Source organism: Anomalospiza imberbis, chromosome 2, assembly GCF_031753505.1.
Source record: "Anomalospiza imberbis isolate Cuckoo-Finch-1a 21T00152 chromosome 2, ASM3175350v1, whole genome shotgun sequence".
Classification (NCBI taxonomy): domain Eukaryota; kingdom Metazoa; phylum Chordata; class Aves; order Passeriformes; family Viduidae; genus Anomalospiza; species Anomalospiza imberbis.
In genome coordinates, this window is record NC_089682.1 from 115,558,700 (window position 1) to 115,575,925 (window position 17,226).

The 17,226-nt window shown below is 39.6% G+C and overlaps 1 protein-coding gene across 1 annotated transcript in view; it reads left to right on the plus strand.

The window, feature by feature from the left end:
- Positions 1–13,728, plus strand: part of ATP10A (ATPase phospholipid transporting 10A (putative)) — a 111,258-nt gene extending 97,530 nt beyond the window's left edge. Inside the window, exons 15-21 of the mRNA XM_068182680.1 lie at positions 730–806; positions 4,158–4,283; positions 8,505–8,705; positions 10,856–10,936; positions 11,028–11,132; positions 11,485–11,672; positions 12,424–13,728. Of these exons, the coding sequence (XP_068038781.1) occupies positions 730–806; positions 4,158–4,283; positions 8,505–8,705; positions 10,856–10,936; positions 11,028–11,132; positions 11,485–11,672; positions 12,424–13,129 (1,484 nt within the window). The 3' untranslated portion in view covers positions 13,130–13,728. The remainder of the gene's footprint in view (positions 1–729; positions 807–4,157; positions 4,284–8,504; positions 8,706–10,855; positions 10,937–11,027; positions 11,133–11,484; positions 11,673–12,423) is intronic.
- The last annotated feature ends 3,498 nt before the right edge of the window (positions 13,729–17,226 follow it).

The window sequence follows — 17,226 nt, forward strand, 5'->3', positions numbered from 1 at the left end:
GCTAACAGTATCATTTTCCATTAGTACACTGGCTGTAAATTTAAGAGGATAGGAACTAGATACATATCTCATTCTGGTATCCTTTCTACGGCCCATATCACTTGTGGGATCGTGACTGGAAGCAGAGTAGGGGGTGGTGGCTCTGCAACCATTCCAATCAAATCTACCAGTCCTGGGTGTATTGAAGATCTCAGACTGGTCAACCCTACTCTCTTGACTTTTTCTTTCATTCATCTACTTTTTAACTTTTTTTAGTATTTTTACAGGGTAGGCATTTTCATTGGCTTTAGGCCTTCTTGCACATTTAATTCTTACTCATACCTGATCACAGTCAGACTCTTAACCAGGAAGCAGAAGTGTTGGGGATGCTTCTCATCTTTCTACTGTTTACTATTGGTTCAGTTCAAGCCTCATACCTGAATTTTAGGTATTATTAAAAAGAGATGAATTTGTTTTGTTGCTACTTTCCTGTGATAAAAAGGTCTAAAAAGATCAGAATGTCTTGGAAACTTTGCAAGCTTTGAACCTTATATTCTAAAGGTGTATCCTCTCCTACTGCACATCTCCCTTACTACACCCAACCAACACTTAGTAAACGTCTCTCTTACTATACTCAACCAACACTCAATAACAATTGTTATTGTGTAACTGTAACTGTAACTTTGTTTTGTTGTTGCCAGCTGTTGTTGGTCTGTTAGTGATAGCAAAACTGCATTTTGTCATCTTTAGGTGATGGTGCTAATGATGTCAGCATGATCCAAGTGGCAGATGTTGGTGTGGGGATCTCTGGTCAAGAAGGCATGCAGGTAATGTTGCTCATCCAGTGGAAAGCACTCCCATGAGGGCATGAAACAGCCATTTCCTATAGATCAGATTGTTCAGACTGCCTCTGGATAGTCAGCACAAATAAAGGAAAAGCAGCAAGTTGTGCTGAGGAGTGCCAGTTTTGTCTTATAAGGGCTCTTTCAGCTTGAGTTTGAGCTTACACTTGCTCTGAGATCTGTGATGAGTTTACACACACTCTGCCTTCTCAGAAAATTGAACTTATCAGATCTCTCTGAGCAATATGATTAAAGAAATAATTAGCTAAATAATTGTTTAAAGGAGAAAAAATGCTCAGCTATGCATTGTTTAGGAAATAAAGGTTCATCTTATTCCCTTCTCTCCTGTATTGCTTGGGTATACTTCTTTTATGGAGTGGTTGCATAAGTCAGTACAACTGATGTAGCTATTTGCATGGTGTGGTAGTGACCCTTAGCCCAGCCACCCACACATCTCACTCACTCAGCTGATTCAGACAGCAAAACAGTAAAGAAAGTAGAAATTGTGGCCCTTTGCAGTACCACTGCTCCTTACACCTTTTAGCAAGTCTTGGTTTGGCCACATTTCCAGTCACAGGGAATAGCAGGATGAGGGTGCTTGCCTTGTAGTCTTCTGCATGTGTTCCACCTGTGATTACTGCATTTACTACTGTGTAAGAGGCACTTCTCACATCCCCAGAAGAGAGGATGTATATGTGTAGGATGTATGTTTTATCTCAGCCTCCTCTACTGCTAGTGCACATCAGTTGCAGTGTTAGGACCAGACGTGGCAGTAAGACACAGAGAACGAGGAGGATACCTTATTTCCACAACCTGTCTTGTATTTGGGCAGGCTGATTGCAAGAGAAGAGTAGCTGAGTCTATGTCAAATAGCTCTACCAGGAAAGTGGGAAGTGTTTCCATCCTGACGACCTGAGCAGATGAGCATGCTCCTTAACATAGTTACCAGTGGGTGGTTCTCTGACCCAAATTGCATTTTTTGCAACATTGCTGGATGTTTTGCTCAAAAGGGAAGAGAGGCCTCCCTCACACAGTGCACAAGTTGGCTATAGAATTTTACTTCATGGGATTTCATGAATGCTGCAATTCATTTGGGTCAACACACAAACTTATAAAACAAAAATTTAAGTGAGCCATGAACTTGGGTATCAACTTTAGGCATTTTCTGACTCCAGATCAGCAGAAGCTAGGATAGGTCACTGGAGAAAAGTCAGTAGATATTTTCTTATTTATCATACTCTTTTCAATGTATATGCCTCTTCAAATCCTGCATAACTTCTGCAGTATCACTCTGCAGGCAGTCCAAGTTCCAGAGAGCTCAGAGAAGGCTGGTTTTGTGGGCTCCCTTCCAAACCTATAAATTCAAAAAAATATGCTGCAAACATATTTCTTGGGTCTTACCACCTCTTATGAACTTACCAAGCTTCATCATCTGTGTATTAATTCAGATACTTCTTTTCCTAATGCAGGCATAAACTGTTCACAGCATTTTTTTTGACTCTTTGCCCCTTTATGCCACTTTCAGCTGAGCTCATACACTTAAAATAACCAGTCCTCAAATCCCTCTGGCTTTTGCAATAGATCCAGGTCTGAAAGCTGTTTTCTCATTAACTCATTAAACTACCTGGTTTTATTTCTAAATGAAAGTTCAGCAGAGTGGAAAATGTTTCTAGATCCCTTCCCTTACTGCAAGTCCTAAGGAGGCACACAGACCTCTTTACTATAAACAACTGTGAGAATTGTACACATGCAGGTACTCAGAAGGCGTTGAGCATTTAGATGCCTAAGACAGCAATACTGTCTGATTTATTTTCTTTCCACATTCTGTGGAAGCATGTGGAGCTGGAAGAAAAAAAAATAAAATGTGATAATCAAGTGGGTATTTTGAGCCTATGTAAACATGCAAATGTAATTGGATAACATATCTTTCTCTCTGTGTTCCTCACCATAATAAAAATAGAATAAAAAAAGAAAAAAATCGTGACACTTCTCGCAGTCTGCTGAGAAGCACTATGTTAGAAGCACAAATGAAACTAACGGTTTTGTTTTGACATTGGAATAGGCTGAGATGTGGTGGAGGACAAGGAAGCAGACATAGCATAGCTGTCTTCTCAAACTGTAAGATAGCTGTATGTCTGCAAGACAAATCAGACTTCTGTGCCGGGAGGTTATAACAAGTGTGTCTGAGTACCTGAGAAATCCTAGGATGTGTCAACTTATTAAAAAGTGTCTCAGTCCTTATATACATCTACTGCTTAAATTGCAATGCATTTTTACACCTTCTCTTGCATACTGGTTTAGAGTTTATTTTAATAGCTTCTATAAGCACCTGCTTGGGAAAACAGAGCCCTTTGGATGTTTTACCAAGAAAGAGAATTAGGAAAACTTAAATATGTCTCTCATTTAAAAATACAGCCAAAATATACCCAGCAGAGTGTAAGGAAGATACTGCTCCTATGGAGGTTTTCACCTTTCCTCCTTTTTTTGCTGAACTGAATTATGAGAAGAAAGGTGATACCAAAAAAGAAAATGACATGTAAAATAATACTAAATTAAATCTTAGTGTGGTCTTAAGGATAAGGAAAATCATGAAACAGCCATGATATCACAAGTAAGTCTCATCTAGATGTACAGTACCCTGAAATTTAGTCAGAATTAGAGAGAAACTGTGATTAATTTTGTCAATGTCATCTGACAGTCTACACAGTCCCAGAGGACTCTCATTTAGTGTGATTTTTTCTCATACACAGTTACAGAAAATGTGTGATTTTAAAAAACTCTCAAAATACTGATATCTCAGGACAGCCAAGTAAACTGTATAAACCAGGTCTGAAAATTAAATTAAAACTAATATTTTTATTGTTTTGTCTTTTAAAGTCAAATCACTATGATGCAACCACTTAATTGTGCTGTTCTTATCTTATTCCCTGGAAATTCGTTTTGCCCTGTAAGTACGCTGTAATTCTTACAGAGAAAGATACATCCACCAAGGTCTTCACACATGAACCCTGGACCTTCATGCTCATGCAACTGCAATTGCCAGCTATTCTCCCACCTCTTGCTTTTTGTTGTTGCTTGTCACCATCTGAAATGTAGGCTGTAATCTCCTCTGGGCGAGGACCAGGTTGCCTTGCATGTCCTGCCAAGCTGACACATTTGCTCATGGGTATTTCAAATCCGTGCAGCGATAGCTGCACTTCATAAGCACTGTCATGAATTTCATTCTTCATGAGTACAACTTCCACTGCCTGTAGGAGTCGAGAAGATGACTAGATTCATTGTTAGTGTTGAAGGTGGTGCTTTGCAATAATGATTCCAACCTTCTTTTCATTAAAGGCGGTGATGGCAAGCGACTTTGCAATCCCGAGGTTCAGGCATTTGGAGAAGCTTTTGCTTGTTCATGGCCACTGGTGTTATTCCCGACTCGCCAACATGGTGCTGTATTTCTTCTACAAAAATGCAGTAAGTGTTTGACTTGGCAGCTTTATGGCACCACATGTTTCCAGGGTTTATTTTGTGCTAAGTGAGCATTAGGTCAGCCTTCAAATGGTTTATAAATAAGCTGCAAAGAAATTTGCAGAGCTGAAAGACAGCTGGCTGCCATTTGCAGAAATACGGGACCCACTCCATAACAGCTACAGTGTGCTGCTGAATGTGCAAATTAGGTAACACAAATAACAAGCACTGCTGAAGAAAAGTTTCTTTGCAGAGCAGTTTTGCAGAATTTTGCTGGCTGGATACAGGAGTCTTCAATGCCAAAGTCATCCAGCATTGGTCCCAAGTAGCAGTTGAGTGTGTTTTCTCTTCCTGACTGTATCTCATCATTGTTTATGAATCACTGTACATATTTCTTAGTGACTTGAGATAATTTGTGTCCTCTCTGTGTCTCAGATGCAGAGACTGGCAAGGTTTTTTTTTCTTGATTTATCTTATTTCCAACTAATCAAAAAAGTTCATTAGAAAGGAAGCACACGGTGGTAAAGAACAGACGACGGATCGTGTTTCCTCCCTGGTGTATGAAACAAGGCTCAATCCAGTACTGGGCATCAAGCCAGAAGCAGCTCAACTCCTTGGCTTCAACAAAGACCCGTTGCATTGATCTTGGAGTACAAAGATGATTGATTGAAAACAGCCTAACAAGGAAACCAAGAATACCACCAGCTGGGTGGGAGTCACTGGCAGGCACATATATTTGCTCACTTGTAACAGCTACAAATCACCTTGGGAGCAAGGCATATGAAGATCCAAGAAAAAGAGGAGAGATAGAGCTCTCATACCTCTGTTTGCTTAAGAGGGCAATGTATGAATCGTGTGCAGGAGTCTGGATTTTGTCCTCAGTATAAGGAAAAAAGTGTCTTTCAGTTTTGTAAAAGTTGCTTTTCAGTTTTAATCTAATCCTCAATTTTTATCAGAATAAAACCATCATTTGCTCAAAATTTTGAACATCACCAGAATACCTAAGGGTATTAAAGGATTAACGAAGTATCTTTTTGCTAAAACAAGGGTGTTAAAATACATTCTGGGGTCAGAGCAGGGACGGCATGCAAGTGCCCTTTCAGAATAATGAAGGGACTTTGTGATCTGAGCTGCTGCTTGAGTTAGAAATAGCAAGCGGATTTAAGTCATGCTGCCCTGGGAGAGCCACCTGTTGAAGTCCAGCAGTGAAAACATGTGGTGCTGTTCAGATGCATCACTTTTAAGGCTTGATCCTGAATGATGCTGAACAACTGTACTCCCATCCCCAGTGCTGGATGTTTGTATGAAATCTGAACTTCCAAGAGGTGTATGCATAGCCATCTTATATTAAAAATTAAAAAAAAAAAAAAAAAAAAAAAGAAAAACAACCCAGAAGTAATGCACATAAGACACTCCAGCAATCAGCAGCCCGAGATGCTGCTTGTACATCAATGCTTTTGTTCAGCTTGGGTAAAATCTTCCATTTTCTATGGTACAACTGCCCTTGATGACTATTTCTCGTGCCATTTTTAATAAGACATTTTCAGAAGCTACTGCCTCAAGGCTAGAAAATAACTGATGAGATCTCTTTGTGTTGGCTGTATTTTGGCAGCCTTCAAAGCTTTCTGAGAAATACTTGTTGCTTCTTACTCTAAACTGTAGTTAGATATCCAGGATATAGACAAGAATATGTCTGACACAGTGCCTGCCCTTAAGGAAAGATTGTTAAAAATAGAAAAATAGGCGTGCCCAAACCTTCTGCAAGGAGGCTATTCTGGATGATTCTCCAAAGAGAGTCAAGATAGCTACACTGCAGATGTTCTGCAAGTTTTCTGTTTGCTCGAGTGGGTTTTTTTCCCCATTTGTTCATATTACGAAATTTTCTGTTCTCCACTAGAACCTATCTAATTTAAAATTTAAACTTCACATTGCTGCAAAAGCCATTTCAAAACTTAGACGACTTATCCAAGAAGATGGTTAGCTTCATGGAGATGATAAAAATACAAGTAAAATAGAAACTAAAACGTAGCATGACTGGCAATATCTGAGCTTGATGAAAAGGGATTTCATATAAACAAATTTTTACCTGCACAGGTATGCACATCTTCTTCCTGTTTATACATTGTCTCTGCAAGGCAGCACTGAAAATTTTTTGACATATACTTCATTCACTGAGAAATTCCTCTGGGACCACATTCATAAAACAGTCTCATCTGGCAGGGGATGAAGGGAAACCTTTTTTACTTAAAATCTTTATGTAAATTTGTTTTGTGTTTTTCAGAGAGGTAATACGCAGAGGCAAGAGAGAACATTTGAAGTAAAATAAAAAACTTGTTTAATACAAAATAAAATTTCAGGAGAAAAACAAAATCTGATTTAAGCCTCATTTATTTGAATAGCTTTCTTCAACAGCACTATTAAGACCCATAGTAGAGGTGGTAGGAAAATTTTCAACTGACTGTGTTTTCATCAAAATGCCTATTTTTGCCAAAGCCAAATTGTTTCCAAGACAAGTTAGCAAGGCTCTAGCGAGAAAATTTACTATGTCCAGGATTAGTTGCATTTTGTTTCAAAACAGTGAGAAAAAAGTACATAAAATCACATATTTATTGTAATTCCTTTTTGAGAAATTACTCAAGAATTTTTTTTTTGTTTTGTTTTGGGTTGGAGAAGAAATAATTTCCAAAATATGTTACATTTTGGAATGAAACTGCCATGTCCCAGACAACTGTACTGAAGAGGGTAAGCTTTGGTAACTCAGTTTTGTTTGGGCCATAGGAAGGTATTTTTCTTGAAATACATTTACAGAAACTTTTCTAGAGGTTGTGCTTACAAAAATACTACCATTTACCTTTCCCTAGGGTAATTTATAGAATGGGCTCACTAACAGTGAGGTGTATTTGCTGCTCATATACAAGCCACTTCAATGTAGTATGTAAACTTTCCCTGGGCATTTATCTACTTTATGTGTATATGTGTGTGTGTGTGTGTATGTATATGCACACACACACACGTACATGTATGTACATTTGTGTACTGCAGGACTCTCCTCTTATTCTATGGCAATTCCCCTTTACAAGACAGGTTTACTCCCCTTAAAGCAGCTTTCACTGACTAAGCACACATAGCCTTTTTTTCCTCCTGTGTTTAATTTTCAGCCACATTTGGGCATACAGATAGAACAGATCTGTATTTTCTCTGTATATCTAAAATTCACAAAGGGTTAACATTCTCCATCTGACTGAAAGAAGAGGAAGTGGAAGAAGAGGTCATGTCATTTCCCATCTTCATTGTTAAAAAGGATCAAAACCCTCAACATTTTCCAAAAGTTTTCTGGTTTTAATCATTTTACAAAGAATAATAAAAATTCTAGTTTTAGGAGAACCAAGCTTGGGAATTTATTTCCTTCTCTAGGAAGCTGCCTGTCTTTTTCTAGGCCTCAAATCCTTCATCATCATCTGAAATCAGCAACTTTATTGAGCCCTCTGGATTCTCCATGCTGAAGACATTGTAGAAAAAATGAGTTGTGTGATTTGTTTCATTTTGGGTGATGCTAACCCAAGTAGATGAACAAACCCTCTGCATCTGTGTATGCATCTGATTTCTTCCTCGAGCTGAAGAAGAAGGGAGATTGAGGAATCATTACAGCACTGCTAATTTGCTGAATGTCGAAGCAAAAAGACTGAGTAGTTAAGACAACTTTTCTGGACCTTACAGTTTCACCTTTCTTACTGATACTAGTCTCATGCTGGTCTTGCAAAAAAGCTCTGCATTTATCTGTTGTAAATGGCAAAAGTCTCCCAAAACATCTCCAGCCAGCAGAGGATATTATTGTGGAAATTCTAGTTCTTACAGTAGTCGTGTAAGTGCTGTGACATCGGTACTCATTTACCTGGAGGTTGGTGGTGGTTGGGAGAGCTTTTTACAGTTAGTTAAATTGCACCTCTGTGTTTCTCTTGAGCTCAACGTTAATTTTGTGTGATGCCCAAGATCTAAGGTTGCAGCAGCACAAAGACTTGCAGGTGTGCCAGATGTTTGCAGCTTAGCCAAGTAGTCCATGCATCAGGAAGTGAGTTAAAGAGTAGGCATCCTCACAAGGACTGCTCACGTGTTCAGCATTCATAGATAAGTCCTTGCAGAGCTGGAATCAGAATGTTTTCAGAACACAGTGGGATGGTGATCCTCTTTATCTTGTTATATTTACCAGCATTGTTTGTTCTGTTTCAGATGTTTGTGGCCCTTCTCTTCTGGTACCAGTTCTACTGCGGGTTCTCTGGCTCATCAATGATTGATCAGTGGTATCTGATCTTCTTTAATTTATTCTTCTCTTCTCTTCCACAACTTATTACTGGTGTGCTGGATAAGGATGTGCCAGCTGAAGTGTTAATTGCTGTACCTCAGCTTTATAAAAGCGGACAGAATATGGAGGTAAAAACTTCTTGCTTACTGCAATTTCTTTCCTGAACATCTTTAGTTTCAACTGAAAATCAGCTCTGCTCCTAAAGGGTAGATGAGTGGTAAATATAGTCTGAGAAGTCAGTGTTATTACTTTGTGATATTTCTTATCTGAGTCAAAATGCCAAAAGTACACCTAAACAAAAAACACACAAACTAACAACAAAAAAAAAAAAAAACCAAAGCCCCAACCGGCCATATTTTCAATATGTGTCAGGAGAAAAGGCTGGATGATTTAATTCAACCTAAACTCAACACCTCCTTCATGGTCCAGGCTCACAAATAACCACAAAAATAAAACAGAGTGCACCTTGTAGCTAGTGCAGGCTTTTACAGAATAACCTCACAGTACTTGCTCAAAACTTCAGTTCCCAGCCCTTTACAAAAAGGAGAGAAAGATGGCCTTGGTAGTAAGCATGATAAACTTAGTCTCTGAGGGAGGTAGCCACAGATGACAGATTCAGCTGAAATATATGTTGGAAACACCATGAAAACAAAAGGAATTGCAGAAGAAATTTGAGCCAAACCATTCCTGGTAATTACAGGTACAGTGTATCGTGGGAAAATCTTGCAGTTTGGCAAAACTATCTATATGGGGACATTGTTTTGAAGGCAAAAGCCTTCTTAAAAGTGTCTTACAAAGCTGTCCTCTGAGAGGACACAGTAAGTGGTTTTTCCCTCCAAGTGTACACCTGTATTTTGTACCCCACACATGTAATGGCATTGCTAGATACTCTCCTGGAAAGATGAAAGGAGAATTTGAGTGTAACTTATTTTAGTCCATTAGTCCAAACTCTGTCCTTTTCATCTGTTGTTGTGTGATTTCTACATTTCTTCTGTTTCAGTGCATTACACTTGAAAGATCTGTACTATTAATACCTTCCTCTCTTGCACATTTTTAGGATGATAGAAATCTTGTAATGCCTTAAGGCTTGTTGGGAGGTTATGTCTGCCTGTCTTCAGCTGGCAAACTGAGAAGTTTCCCAGGTTCACAGAACAGTCATTTCTCATAGAGAAGCCCAGAAATCATTCTAAGGGCTTTTTTTGTTGTTGTTGTTTTCTTTTTTTTTTTTTTTTGGTTTTTTTTTTTATCTATTGACTGTATTCTCTTTATAGTTACCTAAAAAGGGATTTTAAAAACTTAAAGATTTTGTTTCAGGTGGGATCTCTTTCAAAAGGGCATATAGAATAATAGAATAGTTTAGATGGCTCTGGAGGCCATCTGATCCAGACCTCTGGTCAAAACAGCTTCAAACTGGGATGAGGATTCTCAGGTCTTTAAATAATCCAGTTCTGAATGTCTCCAACACTGGAGATTCCACAATCCTCTGAGCAATCTGATGCAGTAATTAACCACGTTAGTTCAGCCGGCCAAGTAACACCATAATTCTTTCTGTGCATCTTTCCATTCCCATTTTTAGTCTGCAATGATATTTTCAGCAAAAGGAAGAAGATCTGATCAACCCAGTTGTTGGAGATGTAGAATATATACCAAAATTATATAAAATTTTTTACATTTATAAACTATTTTTCCTTATATCTAGGTCCCTTATATGACCATCCATATCCCTGCAATTGTATATCTCTGTAAATAAAACGTTAATTTAGTATTGGTTTTAGCAAGCAGTTTTATGCACATACTTAAGAGATATGTGTATATATATATATGTGTGTGTGTGTGTGTTTTATATAAATATTTGTAGCATATATTGCTGCATGAATTGCCACTAAAGACCTTCTTTGTGGATGTTCTCTAAGTACATGTGCATTTTCTGTTTTCTCTTCTGACAATAAATACCCTGTGCTTGTGGTTATGCTTATGTGATGTAGAACCCATTTATTCATGTTCATTAGTGGTCTGACTGTAGTGCATAAAAAAGGGCACCTTCATAAATGTTTCCTGGCCTGAGCAAGGCAAAATACTTTCATCCCAGAACAGAGTGACTTGGAGGTAGACTGTTCATGCTTCATCCCCCAGGGTAGCTAAAAGACTGGCAACATTATGAAGCTATTTTCCCAAGCCCTTAAGACTGCCCTTGAAATATCCCCCTCAAAATACCTATCCTGGCAGATAGGATCTTCATTATGATCTGATTTTCTTAATTTTTTTTTTAATAACACAGGAGTACCAACCACACATGTTTTGGATGAACATGATTGATGCTATGTATCAAAGCCTGGTTTGCTTCTTCATCCCCTATTTTGTAAGTGTCTGGTTTAAGCCATTCTATTTCAAGCATTTGGAGAAGAACTGGCAACACAGCTTGGGCTAAATTCTGGTTTTTTTTCTTACAGACTTACTATGATTCAGAGGTGGATATCTTCTCCTGGGGAACTCCCATCACCACAATAGCTCTTTTCACCATCATCCTGCATTTGGCTATTGAAACCAAAACTTGGGTAAGGTACCCACAGCCTACATAAATGTATACCAGCCACTGGCATAGACATAATTCTTCTCTTAGTGCCACCTTTCAAAAACATAAGATGGTTGCTTCTTTCTCTCAGCACATTCTGTTTTTAGCAGGAATTCTAAAATACATTGGAACGGTTTTAAAATATGATCTGCAAACAGCTTTTTAGTGTTGTATTTATAATAAGAATTTTAAAATATACAAGGCTCTAAACTCTGCTGTGCATGGATTTGACTCCAGAAATTAAGAAGTTTTAATTTAATTAAGTCACAGCAAACTTATCAGAGTATAAAGATCCATTATACTTACATTGCTGATTTTTTTGGTCTTTGTTCTAGACTTTCCTCCACTGGTCATCTTGCATCTTCAGTATCATTTTATTTTTCTTTGTGGCTCTGGTTTACAATGCTTCTTGCCCAGTCTGCCATCCTCCATCCAATCCCTACTGGACAATGGAAAGGCTGATGGGAGACCCTATGTTCTATTTCACTTGTATTATATCACCAGTTGCTGCATTGCTGCCCAGGTATTGTATCTTCTCTCACACCTTTTCTTTGTATGTAAAGGCAATTCATGCATATGATTGGGAGAGCAAGAACATTTTCCACTCCCCGTCTTTTGTTTTACCTAACAGTGAAGTCAGTTTCTTTCAGCAGCTGATTATTTGAACTCAGGTTGTCTAACCTATTCTGTGCTCCTGACTGCAGGAACAGACCACAGCTCCTGGCCAAGGACCACAGGAATGGGATAATTGTAGACTGTTGGTCAAACCTCCTGGCCATGCAGAGGTTTGCTACCCTGTGAGGTTTTCTGTCATGCTTCCGGATTCAGTCCATCCTTACATAAAATGCACAGTACCCAAATTCTGACAGTATGTTGTGAACATACTTGCTTATTTGTAGATGTAGGAAGCTTGCTCTGCAGACTTATCCCCATTGCCTTTCCTCGTCAGGAAAGATGAAAGACTGTGTGTAATCACAGCACCTTGTGATTACATAGAGTTTTTCATTTTTCCTGATGAGGAAAGGCAATGGGGATCCACTGACCACTGGCTAGAGATACAGATTTATTACACTGCCTAATTAAGTTATTAATCAAAATATTAGCACAGCACCCAGAGCTGTCCATCTGCAGCTTTCTTGTGTAGAGCATAGGAACGGCACATAGAAATGTCTTATTTTTCTGTGTTGCACTTTTGTCTTGGATATTTTCTCTTAATAACGTTTTGGGTATTTCCTCCTTTCATTTCTTCTCACGTGCCCGTTCTCATCTTGCAGATTCCTGTACAGAACCCTTCAGGGAACACTATTCCCAACCCAGCTTCAGCTTGGACGCCAGCTGAGTAAACTGTCCCCAGAGACTCGTGCCCAGCTTCTCAGCAAGTTGAATGTAAAGGAGACAATGTGTCAGACACGACTCTTTGCAGACAGCTTCTCCCTGAGCCTTGGCTCAAATGCTAGTGATTGTTATAAGGCTGATAACCAAAGCACTCCTTTGCCAGCCTCTCCTCAAACAAGGGATTCACTTCTCCGAGAGGACGCAAAGGCAGACCATAAAACAGATCAGACTGCGGCTGCCTCTCCCCAGGGTGCTGTGTTGTATGAGGAAAACAAGCTCCCCTCATCAGCAAGTGGTCTGGAAAGGTCCATGGGGTTTCATGAAGTTCAATGTGGCACTTCAGAGGTGGAGTCGTTGCCTCTGGGAACAACATTCCCATGGAGCTCAGCAGTCGACCAAGCAGACTTCAGTTTGTTGAAGTGGATCACGTCAACTCCACTGTTCAGTCACATTGGGACTGTTTTACAGGTGTCATCAAGCAGTTTACAAAATGAAACACAGGACAGTATGTGTGTGCTTGGCTCTTCTTTGCATGTGGACTTCAAAGGCTTAAAAGACGAGAGCTCAAATAACTTGCAGGACAAAATGAAAAGAAATCCGACCGATCATTGTAAAAATGAGAATTCTGAGACCACCTTTTTATGACGTGGGCCATAAATATATTTATATATTTTCTATTTGCACACATTTATAGTGAGATTACTCTATTTGTTTCCAAAGGTGAAACAGAAAATCAAAGGTACAGAATGATTATTTAAGAATGTTTAAATACAGTTTATTAAGAGCTTTAAATATAAAAAGAAACACTTGAAAGTTCCATTTATATTGTTTTATTTTTTCATCTCATTTTGTAAGGAAATGCCTTTTCTTTATTTTTCAGATGCTTCTCTTTTATTCTGACACATACTGTAAAAGCAAAGGATATATCTACCATATTTGAAAGGATTAGATTCAGCAACAATTATTGATATCATTATAGGCCATTCAGTAATCAAGGAGGAAAAACCATGATAATAAAGAGTCACTATATTCCATCCATCATCTGCTTGCCAGTGTATTTTGTCACTGAGGCAAAGCTATGGAATTATTATACACCTCTCTGTAAATGTTAACAATATCTTACCACCGCATTAATAATACTGATATTTTATAAATGACATCATGTTCTGATATTGCAGCCATAGCATTTGATGTGTCATGATAAAACAATAAATAAATAAATGACCATCCATATTGCAAAGTGACTTCCCAGTCTGGCATTAATTGTAACTCAGCCCTTCCCTTGGAGTGGCTGGTGTTTGGCTGGGCATGGCCTCACATCATGCTGTACAAAAAGCTTGCTGCTTGTTTGTAAGGAAGGATTTGGTGGCAAAGACCTGGTGCCTCGTGTCTGCTGTAGAGTTTGAGCTGGGAAGCCTGTGATCTTGGGTGCTGCAGGGCTACCACAGCCGCTGTTACTGAAGAGGTCTACTTGCTGGTGGGGTGAAGGACTGGCAGGGTGGAATTTTGTGAGACACCTTTGCTGTTGTTTCAGCCAGCTTAAATCGAGTCCTTGGGGATGGTGAAGCTGAATGACCAGCTGTGAGGGTACGTGCTAAGCAGAGGTATTGGAGCCTGGTGTAAAGCAGGCTACGTCCAGTCCCAAAAGCAGGAAGCTGCACTGCATTCTGAGGTTCTCTCTGAGCAGACCTCACATGGTTGTAAACCCCAGACTGCCCGTGGTACACGGGTGTGCAGCTGCCCTGTGCCAGCCCGATGGATCTCAGGGGCTTTAGCCTGGAATGTTGCTTGGTTCTTTCACACCTGGTCACTATGACCACATGTGAACTATCTGCTCCAGTTCTTTTCCTCATTGCAGGTTTTCATGGCTTTTGGATTGCTTGCCATCAGTTTTTCTAAGGCCACAACTTGTTCGTGCCATGCTCTGTGCCTGGCAAGATGCCTGCCATGTGGATTGCCTCAGCGTGGTAAGACTCAGTACCTACCATCTGTCACTTGCTAATTCACTCAGGATCTTTTTTTTTTTTCAAAGATTTATATACACTGGCCTCTTTCCCAAAGGCTGAATTGATAATATGATACTGTAAAGTACCAATGAAAGGAAGGGATGAAAGCAATGTAAATAAGAGCAGTCAGCCTGTAAATATGTTACCCTCATGAAACATGACACATCCACATGTAACTAAACTGCATTTTGGGATTAGAATTGACTAGGGACAGGGAGAAGGCACTAAGGGACTCACTATTGCAGTCTCCTGTGGACAGCTTTTAGCATATGATTGATTTGAAAAAAAATGAAGCTGAACTTCTTCCTTTTACCCTTGAGATAAAAAGGAATGTTGGTTTATATGTATGGGTTTAGTGGAGGAAAGCACACCTATTGGCTCATTTATTACTGGCTGAAAATGTGCTGGCACTCCTCTGCTACATAAATTGTGATAGAAATGGGGCAGTTTGAGTGGCCACTCAGTTTCCACAAAGGCAGGTGGGCATCTGCCCTGTCAGTGACAACACGAGGAGTGTGGGTCTTGACACACCCCTCTGAAACAGAGCAGATGCTGTGCCCTCAGAGCACTCTCCACTCACCAGTGAGGGAGCCTGCAGGACTCGGCTCAGCTGTAGAAACCTCCTCTGCTAAGGTCTCTAGCTGAGAGAGCCAGCCTCCTGTTCAGGCATCTCTGCTTGCTCTACCTTTGCAGTTAATTTTTTGCAAGGTTAGCTGGCTGTATTTTACACATCCTGCAGAGATTGCCATTGTAAATAACTCATCTGTGTGGAGATGCAGTGTCTTTTAATGTCAGAGGAGAAGTCAAATGACACTTTGAAATGTGTAAATGTTGCCATCTGGTTAGAAACCTTCATCTCCTTGTTAAACAGGACCTCACAGAAGGACACGGTGTCAGATACCAGGTGGGCAGAGTTCATAGTTTTGCAGGATGTAAAGTTCAGTCAAAAGTGTCACGGGGTCATAGCAGGAGCATGCCAGGGATGTTGCAGGTGAGTGCCCTCTTTCAGCTACTGTAGCAGCCCTAGCAGCCAGGTGAGTATCTCCTGATCTTATTGACTCTTCTGCATCAGGAGTCACCTCCTTTTCACAGCAGGATTGGTGTCCCACAGGCCTTTGTGGGATTTGCTGGCAGCAGAAAGGGCTGCAGCATCACTGGGCTTTGGCTCAGAGCTGTATTTCATTATACCCTTTTCAGAAAGAACCTAAATTCCTCTCTGGCCATGCCTTTGCAGTACAAGATTTGGTTTAGTTGTTGTGCTTTCGGTGTTTCAAAGATTATTTTTGTAGGTAAGGCATGGAAGGATTCCTTTGGGACTGAGAGGTGCTCATGCACTGCCGGATAGATGTGTTCAGTTGCCACTGTGGGTGTGAGTTGTACATCTGCATCATATATTTAGGGAAACTGTAGATCTCAATCCTCAGCTGCTGTAACATCATAGCATCTCCAATATCTGCAAGCTGACTTACCCCAGATGGGAATCAGGCCTCCATAACTGCTTTATTTTGTTGCAGCATAAAATCTTTTAAAAAATCCATAGAGATTTATTTTGAAATACCTAAGGTGTAAATGAATCCCTTTGTACTAAAAGATGAAATATCCTTATTGTGGCAGCAATCCTTCAAAAATTTATTAATTTAATCTTAAATGAACCAAATAATCCTGCTGACCTGAATGGAGCAGTGGCCTCAGCAGGGTTGCTGGTGTGCCTGCAGATAGGTAGGAAGATATGCCACACTGAGGCCAGCATGTGCCAAACTGCACAGCGAGTTCCCTGAAGGCAAGAACCAGGTCAGCTGGATGTCAGCAAGCAAGCAAGTTGTCTCCATTTTCTTTTGGGAGATACACTGTAAAATAATATCAATAAATAGAATCAATAAAATGTAATTTAAACCACAGTTTGGAGGGCAAAAAAAGCCCAAACAGATTTCACATTTGGAAAGAAAATATTAGGCAAACTAATTATTTACATTTTAAATAAATTCTCCCCTCAGCTGCCAGAAGACAAACACATCAAAGCATGTTACTTGCTGGGTTTTAGGACTTGTCAACATTTTGAAGCTGCTATTAATATTTGAAACATTTTAGCCAAATAAAGACTAATTGCTTTTTGAAGCTGTATACTTGGATTTTAATAAAATAGAATAAACTTGTACAGTTATTCCTGTTGGTGCAGTTGAGCAGTTGTATCAGGCAAAACAAAGCTTTAAATGTGTGAGGCTAATCGACAAAAAGCATGCAACTATTTATGAAAAGATTCCACAAGGCTATTAAAACAGTACCCATGTTTGGTCTTTTACCAACAGCAGCCCCTAGTACACTGTTTGAAATATTTGCACTGAATTCTGCAAGCACTTCTGTGTCTGCTTGATGTTGCTGGCTGAAGTAGTCCAGATGAAATTAATGACCGAGAAGAAGAGAGTTGTGAATTAAGCATCACAGAGTTCCATACTTCTTAGTCTTATTTATGTGAACCAACTTCTCAGTGATTTATCCATTTCCAAAATTACTTCTGGATGTATAAATATCTTTTAGAAACAGCCAGAAGTGTTCTATCAGGATGGCTCTCTAATCTCAGAAATTATAACTCAGACATATACCAGGGCACTAGAACTGGGTATATAACTGTCAAAAACAACATTCCAGTGGTTTTTTCCAGGCTTCTCAATCTACACATCACTGTTCTGTGTGCCCAGTCATGAGTCTGCTTACCACCCTCCTGTTCTGGCTGCGAAA